Below are 16,977 nucleotides of genomic sequence, written 5' to 3'. Positions count from 1 at the left end.
GACCCTTGGGCTGCTTCCATAATTTGGCTATTGTAAATAATGCTGCTATAAACGTAGGGGTGTATGTATCCCTTTCAGTTAGTGTTTTTGTATTTTGGGGGTGGACATCCAGTAGTGCAATTCAAAGGGTAGTTCTATTTTTAGCTTTTTTGAGAAACCTTCATACTGTTTTTCCACATTGGCTATACCAGTTTGCATTCCCACCAACAGTGCAAGAGTGTTCCTTTTTCTCCACATCCTCACCAAAAGTTGTTTCTTGTGTTTTTTATTTTAGTCATTCTGATAGGTGGGAGATGATATCTCATTGCAGTTTTGATTAGCATTTCCCTGATGATGAGTGATGTTGAGCATCTTTTCATGTGTCTGTTGGCCATCTGTATGTCTTCTTTGGAGAAATGTCTGTTCAGGTCTTCTGCCCATTTTTAAATTGGATTATTTGGTTTTTGAATGTTGAGTTGTATCAGTTCTTTATATATTTTTAATACTAACCCTTTATTGGATATGTCATTTGCAATTATCTTCTCCCGTTTAGTAGATTGCCTTTAGTTTTGTTTATTGTTTCCTTCGTTGTGCATAAGCTTTATATTTTGATGAAGTCCCCATAGTTTCTTTTTACTTTTGTTTCCCTTGCCTCTGGTGACATATCTAGAAAAATGTTGCTATGGCTAATGCCAGAGAAATTAGTGCTTGTGCTCTTTCATAGGATTTTTATGGCTTCAGGTCTCACATTTAGGTCTTTAATACATTGTGAATTTATTTTCATGTATGGTGTAAGAAAGTGGTCCAGTTTCATTCTTTTGCATGCGGTTGTTTAGTTTTTCCAGCACCATTTATTGAAGAGACTATCTTTTCCCCATTGGATATTCTTATCTCCTTTGACAAAGATTAATTGACCATATAATTGTGAGTGTATTTCTGGGTTTTCTTTTTTTTTAATTTTTTTCTTTTTTTTATTTTTTAATATATGAAATTTACTGTCAAATTGGTTTCCATACGACACCCAGTGCTCATCCCAAAAGGTGCCCTCCTCAATACCCATCACCCACCCTCCCCTCCCTCCCACCCCCCATCAACCCTCAGTTTGTTCTCAGTTTTTAACAGTCTCTTATGCTTTGGCTCTCTCCCACTCTAACCTCTTTTTTTTTTTTTTTTCCTTCCCCTCCCCCATGGGTTTCTGTTACGTTTCTCAGGATCCACATAAGAGTGAAACCATATGGTATCTGTCTTTCTCTGTATGGCTTATTTCATTTAGCATCACACTCTCCAGTTCCATCCATGTTGCTACAAAAGGCCATATTTCATTTTTTCTCATTGCCACGTAGTATTCCATTGTGTATATAAACCACAATTTCTTTATCCATTCATCAGTTGATGGACATTTAGGCTCTTTCCATAATTTGGCTATTGTTGAGAGTGCTGCTATAAACATTGGGGTACAAGTGCCCCTATGCATCAGTACTCCTGTATCCCTTGGATAAATTCCTAGCAGTGCTATTGCTGGGTCATAGGGTAGGTCTATTTTTAATTTTCTGAGGAACCTCCACACTGCTTTCCAGAGCGGCTGCACCAATTTGCATTCCCACCAACAGTGCAAGAGGGTTCCCGTTTCTCCACATCCTCTCCAGCATCTATAGTCTCCTGATTTCTTCATTTTGGCCACTCTGACTGGCGTGAGGTGATATCTAAGTGTGGTTTTGATTTGTATTTCCCTGATAAGGAGCGACGTTGAGCATCTTTTCATGTGCCTGTTGGCCATCCGGATGTCTTCTTTAGAGAAGTGTCTATTCATGTTTTCTGCCCATTTCTTCACTGGGTTATTTGTTTTTCGGGTGTGGAGTTTGATGAGCTCTTTATAGATTTTGGATACTAGCCCTTTGTCCGATGTGTCATTTGCAAATATCTTTTCCCATTCCGTTGGTTGCCTTTTAGTTTTGTTGGTTGTTTCCTTTGCTGTGCAGAAGCTTTTTATCTTCATAAGGTCCCAGTAATTCACTTTTGCTTTTAATTCCCTTGCCTTTGGGGATGTGCCGAGTAAGAGATTGCTACGGCTGAGGTCAGAGAGGTCTTTTCCTGCTTTCTCCTCTAAGGTTTTGATGGTTTCCTGTCTCACATTCAGGTCCTTTATCCATTTTGAGTTTATTTTTGTGAATGGTGTGAGAAAGTGGTCTAGTTTCAACCTTCTGCATGTTGCTGTCCAGTTCTCCCAGCACCATTTGTTAAAGAGACTGTCTTTTTTCCATTGGATGTTCTTTCCTGCTTTGTCAAAGATGAGTTGGCCATACATTTGTGGGTCTAGTTCTGGGGTTTCTATTCTATTCCATTGGTCTATGTGTCTGTTTTTATGCCAATACCATGCTGTCTTGATGATTACAGCTTTGTAGTAGAGGCTAAAGTCTGGGATTGTGATGCCTCCTGCTTTGGTCTTCTTCTTCAAAATTACTTTGGCTATTCGGGGCCTTTTGTGGTTCCATATGAATTTTAGGATTGCTTGTTCTAGTTTCAAGAAGAATGCTGGTGCAATTTTGATTGGGATTGCATTGAATGTGTAGATAGCTTTGGGTAGTATTGACATTTTGACAATATTTATTCTTCCAATCCATGAGCAGGGAATGTCTTTCCATTTCTTTATATCTTCTTCAATTACCTGCATAAGCTTTCTATAGTTTTCAGCATACAGATCTTTTACATCTTTGGTTAGATTTATTCCTAGGTATTTTATGCTTCTTGGTGCAATTGTGAATGGGATCAGTTTCTTCATTTGTCTTTCTGTTGCTTCATTGTTAGTGTATAAGAATGCAACTGATTTCTGCACATTGATTTTGTATCCTGCAACTTTGCTGAATTCATGTATCAGTTCTAGCAGACTTTTGGTGGAGTCTATCGGATTTTCCATGTATAATATCATGTCATCTGCAAAAAGCGAAAGCTTGACTTCATCTTTGCCAATTTTGATGCCTTTGATTTCCTTTTGTTGTCTGATTGCTGATGCTAGAACTTCCAGCACTATATTAAACAACAGCAGTGAGAGTGGGCATCCCTGTCGTGTTCCTGATCTCAGGGAAAAAGCTCTCAGTTTTTCCCCGTTGAGGATGATGTTAGCTGTGGGCTTTTCATAAATGGCCTTTATGATCTTTAAGTATGTTCCTTCTATCCCGACTTTCTCGAGGGTTTTTATTAAGAAAGGGTGCTGGATTTTGTCAAAGGCCTTTTCTGCATCGATTGACAGGATCATATGGTTCTTCTCTTTTTTTTTGTTAATGTGATGTATCACGTTGATCGATTTGCGAATGTTGAACCAGCCCTGCATCCCAGGAATGAATCCCACTTGATCATGGTGAATAATTCTTTTTATATGCTGTTGAATTCGATTTGCTAGTATCTTATTGAGAATTTTTGCATCCATATTCATCAGAGATATTGGCCTGTAGTTCTCTTTTTTTACTGGGTCTCTGTCTGGTTTAGGAATCAAAGTAATACTGGCTTCATAGAATGAGTCTGGAAGTTTTTCTTCCCTTTCTATTTCTTGGAATAGCTTGAGAATATAGGTATTATCTCTGCTTTAAACGTCTGGTAGAACTCCCCTGGGAAGCCATCTGGTCCTGGACTCTTATTTGTTGGGAGATTTTTGATAACCGATTCAATTTCTTCGCTGGTTATGGGTCTGTTCAAGCTTTCTATTTCCTCCTGATTGAGTTTTGGAAGAGTGTGGGTGTTTAGGAATTTGTCCATTTCTTCCAGGTTGTCCAATTTGTTGGCATATAATTTTTCATAGTATTCCCTGATAATTGTTTGTATCTCTGAGGGATTGGTTGTAATCATTCCATTTTCATTCATGATTTTATCTATTTGGGTCATCTCCCTTTTCTTTTTGAGAAGCCTGGCTAGAGGTTTGTCAATTTTGTTTATTTTTTCAAAAAACCAACTCTTGGTTTCGTTGATCTGCTCTACAGTTTTTTAGATTCTATATTGTTTATTTCTGCTCTGATCTTTATTATTTCTCTTCTTCTGCTGGGTTTAGGCTGCCTTTGCTGTTCTGCTTCTATTTCCTTTAGGTGTGCTGTTAAATTTTGTATTTGGGATTTTTCTTGTTTCTTGAGATAGGCCTGGATTGCAATGTATTTTCCTCTCAGGACTGCCTTCGCTGCGTCCCAAAGCGTTTGGATTGTTGTATTTTCATTTTTGTTTGTTTCCATATATTTTTTAATTTCTTCTCTAATTGCCTGGTTGACCCACTCATTCGTTAGTAGGGTGTTCTTTAACCTCCATGCTTTTGGAGGTTTTCCAGACTTTTTCCTGTGGTTGATTTCAAGCTTCATAGCATTGTGGTCTGAAAGTATGCATGGTATGATTTCAATTCTTGTATACTTATGAAGGGCTGTTTTGTGACTCAGTGTGTGATCTATCTTGGAGAATGTTCCATGTGCACTCGAGAAGAAAGTATATTCTGTTGCTTTGGGATGCAGAGTTCTAAATATATCTGTCAAGTCCATCTGATCCAATGTATCATTCAGGGCCCTTGTTTCTTTATCGACTGTGTGTCTAGATGATCTATCCATTTCTGTAAGTGGGGTGTTAAAGTCCCCTGCAATGACCACATTCTTATCAATAAGGTTGCTTATGTTTATGAGTAATTGTTTTATATATCTGGGGGCTCGGGTATTTGGCGCATAGACATTTATAATAGTTAGCTCTTCCTGATGGATAGACCCTGTGATTATTATATAATGCCCTTCTTCATCTCTTGTTACAGCCTTTAATTTAAAGTCTAGTTTGTCTGATATAAGTATGGCTACTCCAGCTTTCTTTTGACTTCCAGTAGCATGGTAAATAGTTCTCCATCCCCTCACTCTCAATCTAAAGGTGTCCTCAGATCTAAAATGAGTCTCTTGTAGACAGCAAATAGATGGGTCTTGTTTTTTTATCCATTCTGATACCCTATGTCTTTTAGTTGGCGCATTTAATCCATTTACATTCAGTGTTATTATAGAAAGATACGGGTTTAGAGTCATTGTGATGTCTGTATGTTTTATGCTTGTAGCGATGTCTCTGGTACTTTGTCTCACAGGATCCCCCTTAGGATCTCTTGTAGGGCTGGTTTAGTGGTGACGAATTCCTTCAGTTTTTGTTTGTTTGGGAGACCTTTATCTCTCCTTCTATTCTAAATGACAGACTTGCTGGATAAAGGATTCTCGGCTGCATATTTTTTCTGTTTAGCACACTGTAGATATCGTGCCAAGCCTTTCTGGCCTGCCAAGTTTCAAAGGAGAGATCGATCACGAGTCTTATAGGTCTCCCTTTATATGTGAGGGCACGTTTATCCCTTGCTGCTTTCAGAATTTTCTCTTTATCCTTGTATTTTGCCAGTTTCACTATGATATGTCGTGCAGAAGATCGATTCAAGTTACGTCTGAAGGGAGTTCTCTGTGCCTCTTGGATTTCAATGCCTTTTTCCTTCCCCAGTTCAGGGAAGTTCTCAGCTATAATTTCTTCAAGTACCCCTTCAGCACCTTTCCCTCTCTCTTCTTCCTCTGGGATACCAATTATGCGTATATTATTTCTTTTTAGTGTATCACTTAGTTCTCTAATTTTCCCCTCATACTCCTGGATTTTTTTATCTCTCTTTCTTTCAGCTTCCTCTTTCTCCATAACTTTATCTTCTAGTTCACCTATTCTCTCCTCTGCCTCTTCAAGCCGAGCCATCGTGGTTTCCATTTTGTTTTGCATTTCGTTTAAAGCGTTTTTCAGCTCCTCGTGACTGTTCCTTAGTCCCTTGATCTCTGTGGCAAGAGATTCTCTGCTGTCCTGTATACTGTTTTCAAGCCCAGCGATTAATTTTATGACTGTTATTCTAAATTCACTTTCTGTTATATTATTTAAATCCTTTTTGATCAGTTCATTAGCTGTTGTTATTTCCTGGAGATTCTTCTGAGGGGAATTCTTCCGTTTGGTCATTTTGGATAGTCCCTGGAGTGGTGAGGACCTGCAGGGCACTTCCCCTGTGCTGTGGTGTATAACTGGAGTTGGTGGGCGGGGCTGCAGTCCGCCCTGATGTCTGCCCCCAGCCCACCGCTGGGGCCACAGTCAGACTGGTGTGTGCCTTCTCTTCCCCTCTCCTAGGGGCAGGATTCACTGTGGGGTGGCGTGGCCCGTCTGGGCTACTTGCACACTGCCAGGCTTGTGGTGCTGGGGATCTGGCGTATTAGCTGGGGTGGATAGGCAAGGTGCACGGGGGCTGGAGGGGCAGGCTTAGCTCGCTTCTCCTTAGGTGATCCACTTCAGGAGGAGCCCTGTGGCACCGGAAGGGAGTCAGATCCGCTGCCGGAGGTTTGGCTCCGCAGAAGCACAGAGTTGGGTGTTTGCGCTGCGCGAGCAAGTTCCCCGGCAGGAACTGGTTCCCTTTGGGATTTTGGCTGGGGGATGGGCGGGGGAGATGGCGCTGGCGAGCGCCTTTGTTCCCCGCCAAGCTGAGCTCTGCCGTCCGGGGGCTCAGCAGCTCTCCCTCCCTTTGTCCTCCAGCCTTCCCGCTTCCTGAGCAGAGCTGTTAACTTATGACCTCCCAGATGCTAAGTCGCGCTTGCTGTCGGAACACAGTCCGTCCGGCCCCTCGGCTTTTGCCAGCCAGACTCGGGGGCTCTGCTTGGCCGGCGAGCCGCCCCTCCGCCCCGGCTCCCTCCCGCCAGTCCGTGGAGCGCGCCCCGCCTCGCAGCCCTTCCTACCCTCTTCCGTGGGCCTCTCGTCTGCGCTTGGCTCCGGAGACTCCGTTCTGCTAATCCTCTGGTGGTTTTCTGGGTTCTTTAGGCAGGTGTAGGTGGAATCTAAGTGATCAGCAGGACGCGCGGTGAGCCCAGCATCCTCCTACGCCGCCATCTTCCGGAACCTTCTATTTCTGGGTTTTCTATTCTGTTACATTGATCTATGTGTCTTTTTGTGCCAGTACCATACTGTTTTGATTACTACGGCTTTGTAATATAACTTGAAGTCCAGAATTGTGATACCTCCAGCTTTGCTTTTCTTTTTCAAAATTGCTTTGGCTATTTGGGGTCTCTTGTGGTTCCATATAAATTTTAGGGTTTTTTTCTAGTTAAAAAATGTGTTGGTATTTTGATAAGGATTACAATAATGTACAGGTTGCTTTGGGTAGTATAAACATTTTAAGAATATTTGTTCTCTCAATCCATGAGCATGGAATGTCTTTTCATTCATTTGTGTTTTCTTCAATTTCTTTCATCAGTGTTTTACAGTTTTCAGAGTAGAGGTCTTTCACCTCTTTGATTAGGTTTATTCCTAGGTATTTTGTTATTTTTGGTGTAGTTGTAAATGGGATTGTTTTCTTCATTTTTCTTTCTACTACTTAATCATTAGTGTATAGAAATACAACAGATTTCTGAATATTGATTTGTATCCTGTGACTTTACTGAATTCATTTATCAGTTGTAGTAGTTTTTGGTGAAGTCTTTAGGGTTTTCTTTTTTATTAGTATGTTTTATTTAAACTTTAACAGTTCCCCCTCCCTTTTTTCTTGCCATTTATTTATTAAAGAAACTGGGTCATCTGTTCTAATATTTCTTACATTCTAGATTTCATTGATTACATCTCCAGGGTGTTCCTCAAATTTTTTTAAGTGTTTTATTTATTGTTGAGAGAGAGAGAGAGAGAGAGAGAGAGACAGCACAAGCGGGGCAGGAGCAGAGAGAGTGGGAGACACAGGCTCCGAAGCAGGCTCCAGGCTCCAGGCTCCAAGCTGTGAGCACAGAGCCTGATGTGGGGCTTGAACCCATGAACTGTGAGATCATGACCTGATCCAAAGTCAGACACTCAATCAACTGAGCCACACAGGCAGCCCTCCAGGGAGTTCTTTAAATGTTCCTCTACCACCTACACATTCTATACACTAGGCAGACCTAAACACTTGATTAGATTTCAGGTTTGCTTTTTTTCCCCAGAAAGAATATTTACACCTAGTATCATGTGCTTCATATTGCATCACATGAGGAAGTGCATTAGCTTATATCTCTTTCTTTTTTTTTTTTTTGTATCTCTTTCTATATGATGTGAAAATCTACATCTGGACTCTGATGATGTCATTCTGATCCCATCCATCATAATATTCTCTGTCAGCCTTTTACCTAATTAATAGTTTTTAGCAGCTATTGATAATCACTACTTAAACCCATTATTTCACTTGGAGTTGCAAAATGGTAAAAATTTTTCATTCTTCCTGCATTTATTAACTAAAATACTTCTGAAAGAATTCTCTCACTAGTTATTTGGATTTTTACTTTTTAAAAATCTGAAATCTGAATCATTTACATCTTCAACTTAAGAACAATGACTTAATTATTAGATTTATACAAAAAGAAATCAATGTTCAGTCTACAAATTTAGAAAAATATACAACTGTTTGGGTAACAACAAACATCCATATACTGGTATTGCAAAGCTCTTATTACAAGAATAATTCCTATTCTAGTTCAAAGACTTTTTCAACAAGAAGACTATATGACAATCTTGTAATTTAGAAGTAACTATGTATCACAGTCTCTTGGGCACCTGGCTGGCTCAGCGGGCTAAGCGTCTGACCCTTGATTTTGGCTCAGGTCATGATCTCAGGATTCAGGAGTTCAAGCCCCATCTCAGGCTCCGTGCTGATGGTGCAGAGCCTGCCTGGGATTCTCTCTCCCTCTCTCTCCGCCCATTTCCCACTTGCTCTTTCTCTCTCTCAAAATAAATAACTGTTAAAAAAAAAGAATCTCTGTACATCAACAGATGAAGTAAAGATAAGCACCTGTGGCAAATGTTATGTAGATATCTCTGAATCAAGAACAATATCTGCTAGTAATGAAAAGACTGCAGACCCTGGCTACCCCCATCCAAAAAAAAAAAAAAAAGTTGTTCAAAAGAGTGTCTGGAGATTTTGAACAAATCCAGACAAGCATGAAGAAGCATGTCTGGAGCTGAGCCATGGTGAGGAGTATAGATAAGACTTGTCTACAGAAACATAGAGGGTAATAGTCAGACAACAGGTGCTCTGCTCTCTTAAGACTACAAAAAGAGGCAGCTCAAAATTAGCTTGCACACTTTCTTTCCTGGGGTCTCCTCAGCAATGAAAAACTACAAGGCTCCGGGGTTTTCTATATAGAGTATCATGTCATTTGCAAATAGTGAGTTTTACTTCTTCCTTACCAATTTGGATGCCTTTTATTTCTTTATGTTGTCTAATTGCTGTGGCTATGACTTCCAGTACTATGTTGAATAAAAGTGGTGAGAATGGACATCCTTGTCTTTGTTAGCCATGGATTTTTCATATGTGACCTTTATTGTGTTGAGGTGTGTTCCCTCTAAAACTACTTTGTTGAGGGCTTGTGTCATGAATGGATGTTGTACTTTATCAAATTCTTTTTCTGCATCTAGTGAGATGATCATATGGTTTTTATCCTTTCGTTTGTTGGTGTGATGTATGCCGTTGATTGATTTGCGAATATTGAACCACCCTTACATCCTAGGAATAAATCCCACTTAATCATGGTGAATGATTTTTTAAAAGTATTGTTGGGGGGCGCCTGGGTGGCTCAGTCGGTTAAGCGGCCGACTTCAGCTCAGGTCAAGATCTCGCGCTCCGTGAGTTCGAGCCCCGCGTCGGGCTCTGGGCTGATGGCTCAGAGCCTGGAGCCTGCTTCCGATTCTGTGTCTCCCTCTCTCTCTGCCCCTCCCCCGTTCATGCTCTGTCTCTCTCTGTCTCAAAAATAAATAAACGTTAAAAAAAAAAAATTAAAAAAAAAAAAAAGTATTGTTGGGTTCTGTTTGCTAGTATTTTGTTCAAGATTTTTGCATCTATGTTTATCAGAAATATTGGCAGTGGTGTCTTTATCCGGTTTTAGTATCAAGGTGATACTCACCTAATAAAATGAATTTGGTATATTTCCTTCTTCTATTTTTGGAATAGTTGGAGTAGAATAGGCATTAACTATTCTTTAAATGTTTGATAAGATTCACCTGTGAAGCCATCTGATCCTGGTCTCTTTGTTGAGAGTTTTTTAGTTACTGATTTAATCTCCTTGCTGGTAATCATTTACTTCAAATTTTCTATTTCCTCCTGCTTCCATTTTGGTAGGCTATATGTTTCTAGGAATTTATCCATTTCTTTTCAGTTGTCTAATTTGTCGGTGTATAGTTTTTTCTAATATTCTCTTATAATTGTATTTATGTGGTTATGTGGTGGTGTTTGTTATTTCTCTTCTTTCACTGGTGATTTTGTTTGTTTGAGTCCTTTCTCTCTCTCTCTCTCTCTCTCTCTCTCTCTCTCTCTCTCTCTCTCTCTTTTGATGATGAGTCTGGCTAGTTTATCAATTTTGCTGATCTTTTAAAAGAACCAGCTCCTAAAAATCTATAAAGAACTTATCAAACTCAACTTATCAACTCAGTGAAGAAATGGGCAAAAGACATGAATAGATACTTTCCCAATGAAGACATGGCTTCCAATGAAGATGGCTAACAGACACATGAAAAGATGCTCAACATCACTCATCATCACAGAAATACAAATCAAAATCACACTGAGATACCACCTCACGCCTGTCAGAATGGCTAACATTAACAATTCAGGAAACAACAGATGTTAGTGACATTGCAGAGAAAGGGGAACACTTTTGTGCTATCGGTGGGAATGCAAACTTGTGCAGCCACTTTGGAAAACAATGTAGGGTTTGCTCAAAAAATTAAAAATAGAACTACCCTATGATCCAACTGCACTACTAGGTATTTACCAAAAGGATACAAAAATGCTGATTCAAAGGGGCACGTGCACCCCAATGTTTTTAGCAGTACTGTCAACAATAGCCAAATTATGGAAAGAGCCCAAAGGTCCATCGACTGATGAATAGATAAAGAAAATGCAAAATATATATACAATGGAATACTATTCAGCAATCAAAAAGAATGATATTTTGCCACTTGCAACAACGTGGATGGAGATACAGTGTATTATACTAAGGAAAATAAGTCAGAGAAAGATAAATATCATAGGATTTCACTCATATGTGGAATCTAAGAAACAAAGCATGTGAACATAGGGGAAGGGAAGGAAAAAATAAGATAGAAACAGAGAGGGAGGCAAATCATAAAAAGATTCTTTTTAAAAAAAATTTTTATTGTTTATTTATTTTTGAGAGAGAGGAAGACAGAATGTGAGCAGGGGAGGGACAGAAAGAGAGGGAGACACAGAATCTGAAGCAGACTCCAGGCTCTGAGCTGTCAGCACAGAGCCGGACATGGGTGAACCCATGGACCTTGAGATCAGGACCTGAGCTGAAGTCAGACACTTAACCACCACCCAGGTGCCCCCATAAAAGATTCTTAAGAGAGCGGGAAGCAAAGCATAAAAGACTCTTAATGGCAGAAAACAAAATGAGGGTTGATGGAGGGAGGTGGGCAGGGGATGGGCTAAATGGGTGATGGGCATTAAGGAGGGCACTTGTTGGGATGAGCACTGAGAGTAATATGTAAGTGATGAATCACTAAATTCCACTCCTGAAACCATTATTACATTATATGTTAACTAACTTGGATTTAAATAAAGTTTTTTTAAAAATTAAGGGGCACCTGGATGGCTCAGTTCATAAGGCATCTGACTTCAACTAAGGTCATGATCTCACAGTTTGTGAGTTCGAGCCCCACATCAGACTCTGCTGTCAGCACAGAGCCCACTTTGGATCCTCTGTCCCCCTCTCTCTCTGCCCTTCCTCCATTCATTCTCTCTCTCAAAATAAATAAATCAACTTAAAATCTTAAAAATAAATAAATACAACTTTAAAAATTAAAAAAAAAATTAATATGAAATTTATTGTCAAATTGGTTACCATACAACACCCAGTGCTCATCCCAGCAGGTGCCCTCATCAATGCCCATCACCTCCCCTCCCCTCCCTCCCACCCCCCATCAACCCTCAGTTTATTCTCAGTTTTTAAGAGTCTCTTATGATTTGGCTCCCTCCCTCTCTAACTTTTTTTTCCTTCCCCTCCCCCATGGTCTTCTGTTAAGTTTCTCAGGATCCATATGTTTTCACAACATACGGTATCTGTCTTTCTCTGTATGGCTTATTTCACTTAGCATCACACTCTCCAGTTCTATCCACGTTGCTACAAAAGGCCATGTTTCATTCTTTCTAAGTGCCAAGTAGTGTTTCATTGTGTATATAAACCACATCTTTCTTTATCCATTCATCAGTTGATGGACATTTAGGCTCTCTCCATAATTTGGCTATGGTTGAAAGTGCCGCTATAAACATTGGGGTACAAGTGCCCCTATGCATCAGCACTCCTGTATCCCTTGGGTAAATTCCTAGCAGTGCTATTGCTGGGTCATAGGGTAGGTCTATTTTTAATTTTCTGAGGAACCTCCACACTGTTTTCCAGAGTGGCTGCACCAGTTTGCATTCCCACCAACAGTGCAAGAGGGTTCCCGTTTCTCCACATCCTCTCCAGCATCTATAGTCTCCTGATTTTAATTTTAAATTTTAAAAGAAAGAAAGAAAGAAAGAAAGAAAGAAAGAAAGAAAGAAAGAAAGAAAGAAAGAAAGAAAAAAAAGAAAGAAAAAGAACAGCTACTGGTTTCACTGATCTGTTCTATTGAAGTTTTTTTTTTAGTTTTTATATCATTTATTTCAGCTCTAATCTTTATTATTTCCTTCCTCTTTAAGCTCAGTTTCTGAAAGGATGCCAAAATTGTCTCCTCTTTTGTTTATGAATGTTATTTCTCTTTTCCTTTAAGCACAAAGGAAGGCATCTTCCTAAATAAATAAATAAATAAATGGCATCTTCCTAACAAAGGCCTATCTGTACAAGTAACTCTTATACCATCTCCTAGAAAACTAAATTTTTAGACATTATTATACCAGTTTGGAAGTTAGCAAAACCTTCAAGCACAAGCTTTGTGGGAGCAGGTACCAGCAGTTGCAGAATGAGAAAGAGTGAAGGGAACTTGAACAGGCTGCGGGTGAAACTCCTCCACCATATGGGAAGAGAATGCAGCATTATTTTGACCACAAAGATGAGTCTGGGTTTCCAAAGCCTCCATCTATGATACTGCACCGTTATGATGAAGTTATGATGAAGCCATGAAAACCAAGGCTGAAGCTACTATCCCTTTGATTCCTGGAAGAGATGAGGATTTTGTGGGTCAGAATAATTTTGATGATGCTGACCAACTGAGGATTTTCATGTTAACTCTTTTTCATGGCATGCCCCTTTAACTGGATTGGGTTTTTTATGTCTTTTTCTTGACCACCTCAGCCACAGGAAGGTATGAGACCATTCTAGGATTTGGTCTCTCTCAAATTAAGTGGATCTTGATTGTCAAGTTTTATACCTATTTCTCTGGGTATTTTGATGGTCTCTCCTGAGCTTTGGCAGGTGTTCCTGATTTTAGGCTTTGTCCTGTTTCTCAGAGCATTTGTCAATTATGAAAAAGTTCAGGAGATGCCAGAAATGATCTCAAATCTCCCCAGGACCAGAGTTCTCTTTATTTACTAAAGATGTTTTCTGGCAAAGGCCTTCCTGCATTTATGAATTCTCTCTCAAAAAAACACAAGAGAACGCCTGCAGGAAGTGAATCAGATACAGAAGATGCAGAAGACAGAGGAATCATCACCTGCTTTTCAGAAATTAAGTGCTGTTGAAAAAGAAAAAACGGTACAAGCAAATTCCTGTTGTTACTCATTAGGTCACTGATCTGACAAACTTTGGGAGTAAGAAGTAAAGGAAACAATGGAAATGTGATAGAAATAAGAAATGAGAGGAGCCAAAAATAGAACAGTAAAGTATGGGTATGTGAGCTTCACCTCTGTAGCATGTGAACCAACAGTTGCCTTGAGAGTGAAAGAGTAAAGTAGATCTAATAACAACAACAGCTAAAATTTATTGAGCCCTAATGATGTGCCAGGTTCTGTCCTCACCACACACAATGATGACAGCTGGTGCCCATTTTACAGAGGAGGAAACTGTGGCACAGAAAGGCTAAATAATTTGCTTAAGGCCACAAAACTAGTCATCACCAGAGCAAGAATTTGAACCCAGGCCATTCGAACCTCTAAACCATACTACTACTCTATACCATAGCGAGAACTGTTTTCATTGCTTAACTTCATCATGATTTGAAGGTTAAAGTGGATAGATTTCTAAAGTTAGTCACACAAAGGAAAGTCTGACCCCTGTATCTATTTGTGACTCATTCTCTATCCTGAACTGTGCCTATTCTTTCAGATGACAACAAAGTTTTTCAGAATAGATTGCTGTCAGCTTTGAAGTCTTTCAAAGGTAGGTAGGAAATGTACTGAGAAAGTATATAAAATTGACATCTTTAATCTTTGTATTTGTATTTTTTTCCTAGCGATGAGATCATGATTCCTCTGCCATTCCTTCTATATATTAATCTTTTTTTTTTTTTTGGTGCTATATAGGCTTGATCCCAGGATCAGACTCAAAGGAATTAGTCCTAAGTAACTCCACAGTTGTCTTTCTCTGCACTTTTGGATAGGTCTAATTAGACTTTCAGCCTTCGCGATGCTGAAAACAACCATCATAATGTCAACTGTGAACTGTTAGTTTTCTTCTATTTTTTTTTCAATATTAAATGTGTCATGTGCTCACTAAATATAAATTGAAGAAAAATGATCACTCATAATCCTATCCAATCATGACCACTGTTAATATTTTAAAGCCCTAGATGGCTAAAATAGCAATAATCTCATAGAGTCACAAGTGCTCTGAAATTCCATTGGAAGACTCCATAAAAGACACCAATGTGCTAGTCTTGGTAAGTCAAACATATTCTTCCAGTGATGAGATACATTGTTATCGCTATAGTTAAGCAATTAGATAAAGTGGTTGGCTTGCCTAAGAGCCACAATATACAAAAAATTGTATCTAATACTAGAATCACATTGACTTAAGATGCTCGCAGGATGATAGGTATAGGGGAAATGAATCCATCTCCTGGAATAACAAGTTGATGTCCATCTGGGTTGACTCTATTTATGTACTTGCTGACTGCGGAATGTCAGAATCCCATGCATTATTTACATTGTTCATTTTATGTATATTTTTACTGGGCATATGATTTTAATTCATATATGTTAAATGGTTGTATGATATAACTTCACCCTATAAAATAATGGAATTTTTTAATAAAAACACCCTATAAAATGACATTATTTTCCTGTGGCAATCACCTTTGTAACAGCTATGGCTATGTACTTTTCCATGGAATGAAGATATAATGGTTTGCTTACCAATACCCTGTCATTAGATATTGAAATTCTGGGTATTTCTCTCTCTCTTTCTTTCTTTCTTTCTTTCTTTCTTTCTTTCTTTCTTTCTCTTTCTTTCTTTCTTTCTTTCTTTCCTTCTTTGTATTTCTTCCTTCCTTCCTTCCTTCCTTCCTTCCTTCCTTCCTTCCTTCCTTCCTTCCTTCCTTCCTTATTTTAAGTAAGACTGTAATAAACATTTCTCTCTCCCCTGTGGCATAAGCTTTTTCGGCATTCCCAAAGGTGGAATTAGTGGGCTATTACAAAAATTTGGAAGAATCACGATAGTTACTGCCAAACCATTTTCCAGTAAGGTAATTCCAGTTAACACTCTGACTAGCATCCAGACCTACTCAGAGTTGATTTAATTCATCAGCACAAGAAGTATTTTTCATATTGTGTCTTTATTGGTTGTTGTTTTTTTTTTTTTTTTTTACATCTCCATCCCTTTCTAAGGAGGAAAGATTGATGCTAATAACCTGAACACAGTTCTGAGGAACATGGGGATCAAGCTCAAAAATAAGGAATTTAAAAATGTGATACAAAATCAACCTGTTGATGGTGAGCATTGTCAATAATTACATCACCTTTTAGGGGAAAACTTAGAATCTTGGGATCATGTATAAGAATTTCTAAAACTAGATTGATTTGAGGAGTTTAAGATATTTTTAAGAATCATGGAGAAGAACTTGGTCTTTTTTAAAATTTATTTATTTATTTTGAGAAACAGAAAACATGTGCCTGCAAGTGGGTGAGGGGCAGAGATAGAGGCAGAAAGAGAATCCCAAGCAGGCTCCATGCTGTTAGTGCAGAGACTGATGCAGGGCTCAGTCCATGAACCATGAGATCATAATCTGAGCAAAAAATCAAGAGTCAGACACTTAACCAACTGAGCCATCCAGGCGTCCAAAGAACTTGGTCTTAAACTAAGAAGAAATCCTGTCTTTTTTCATTTTTATTTATCTGAAATCATCATCCCACTCAACAGTGATTAATGCAGAAAGGTTATTCATAGCTGTTGTCATGCCAGAGAATGGTAGAGAGAAACAAACATGGGAACAGTGGGGAAAATGAATGAATGACTAACCAAGGGAGCCTGAAATAATTGGGAGAAAAATATACATCTTGGAAGTAGTAGAACATCATTAATATTTCCACCACTAATATTATATCCAATAACCACATGTCACCAACATTTTGAGATAGATACAGGAGTTGAAAACACTCAAGAAATGTTAATGGCAAACAGAGGGAAGATGCAAAGTCCCTTGCTCAGTATCTGTGCTAGATGCAAAGTTCACCAAAAACAAAACCAGCTGGCCTCTATAAATGATATATTTTGCCATGCTTATAAGAAAGTATCTGGAGATAGTACATTTGTCATATTCAGACCCTGTGTTCAAGGAACATGACCCAAATGCCATTGTCCTTCTTACTAATAAGGAAGCAAGCACTCAAAGCAGAAAATATAAATTTAAGGTGAACACAAATTATTTAGTAGAATATATGGACTTTCGCTGGGCCCTAAGTCCCAATTTTCCTAAGACTTATGTCATGGTCTGAATTTTTTATGTTTTGTATTACAGCTGATGGAAATGTTTCTCTGAAAAAAGTGATGAGCGATGTGAAAGCAGTTACAGGCAAGTTACAAGTTATCATAAAGATTAAAATTCTAATTC

General features: G+C 38.9%; 1 protein-coding gene and 1 pseudogene across 1 annotated transcript in view; both read left to right on the top strand.

Moving 5' to 3' along the window:
• Positions 1-16,938, top strand: part of LOC109261558 (uncharacterized) — a gene marked incomplete at its 3' end in the record, with an annotated part of 123,365 nt that extends 106,427 nt beyond the window's left edge. Inside the window, exons 53-55 of the mRNA XM_053891233.1 lie at positions 14,256-14,309; positions 15,755-15,859; positions 16,885-16,938. Coding sequence (XP_053747208.1) covers positions 14,256-14,309; positions 15,755-15,859; positions 16,885-16,938 — 213 coding nt within the window. The remainder of the gene's footprint in view (positions 1-14,255; positions 14,310-15,754; positions 15,860-16,884) is intronic.
• On the top strand, positions 8,945-14,248 carry LOC109277128 (NEDD4 family-interacting protein 1-like; annotated as a pseudogene).
• Positions 16,939-16,977: the final 39 nt, after the last annotated feature.

This window comes from Panthera pardus, unplaced genomic scaffold (assembly GCF_024362965.1).
Source record: "Panthera pardus isolate Hobbes unplaced genomic scaffold, ASM2436296v1 HiC_scaffold_268, whole genome shotgun sequence".
In the NCBI taxonomy this organism is placed as follows: Eukaryota; Metazoa; Chordata; class Mammalia; order Carnivora; family Felidae; genus Panthera; species Panthera pardus.
Note: the sequence above shows the minus strand (reverse complement) of the source record. Positions and strands in the feature narration are given on the sequence as shown.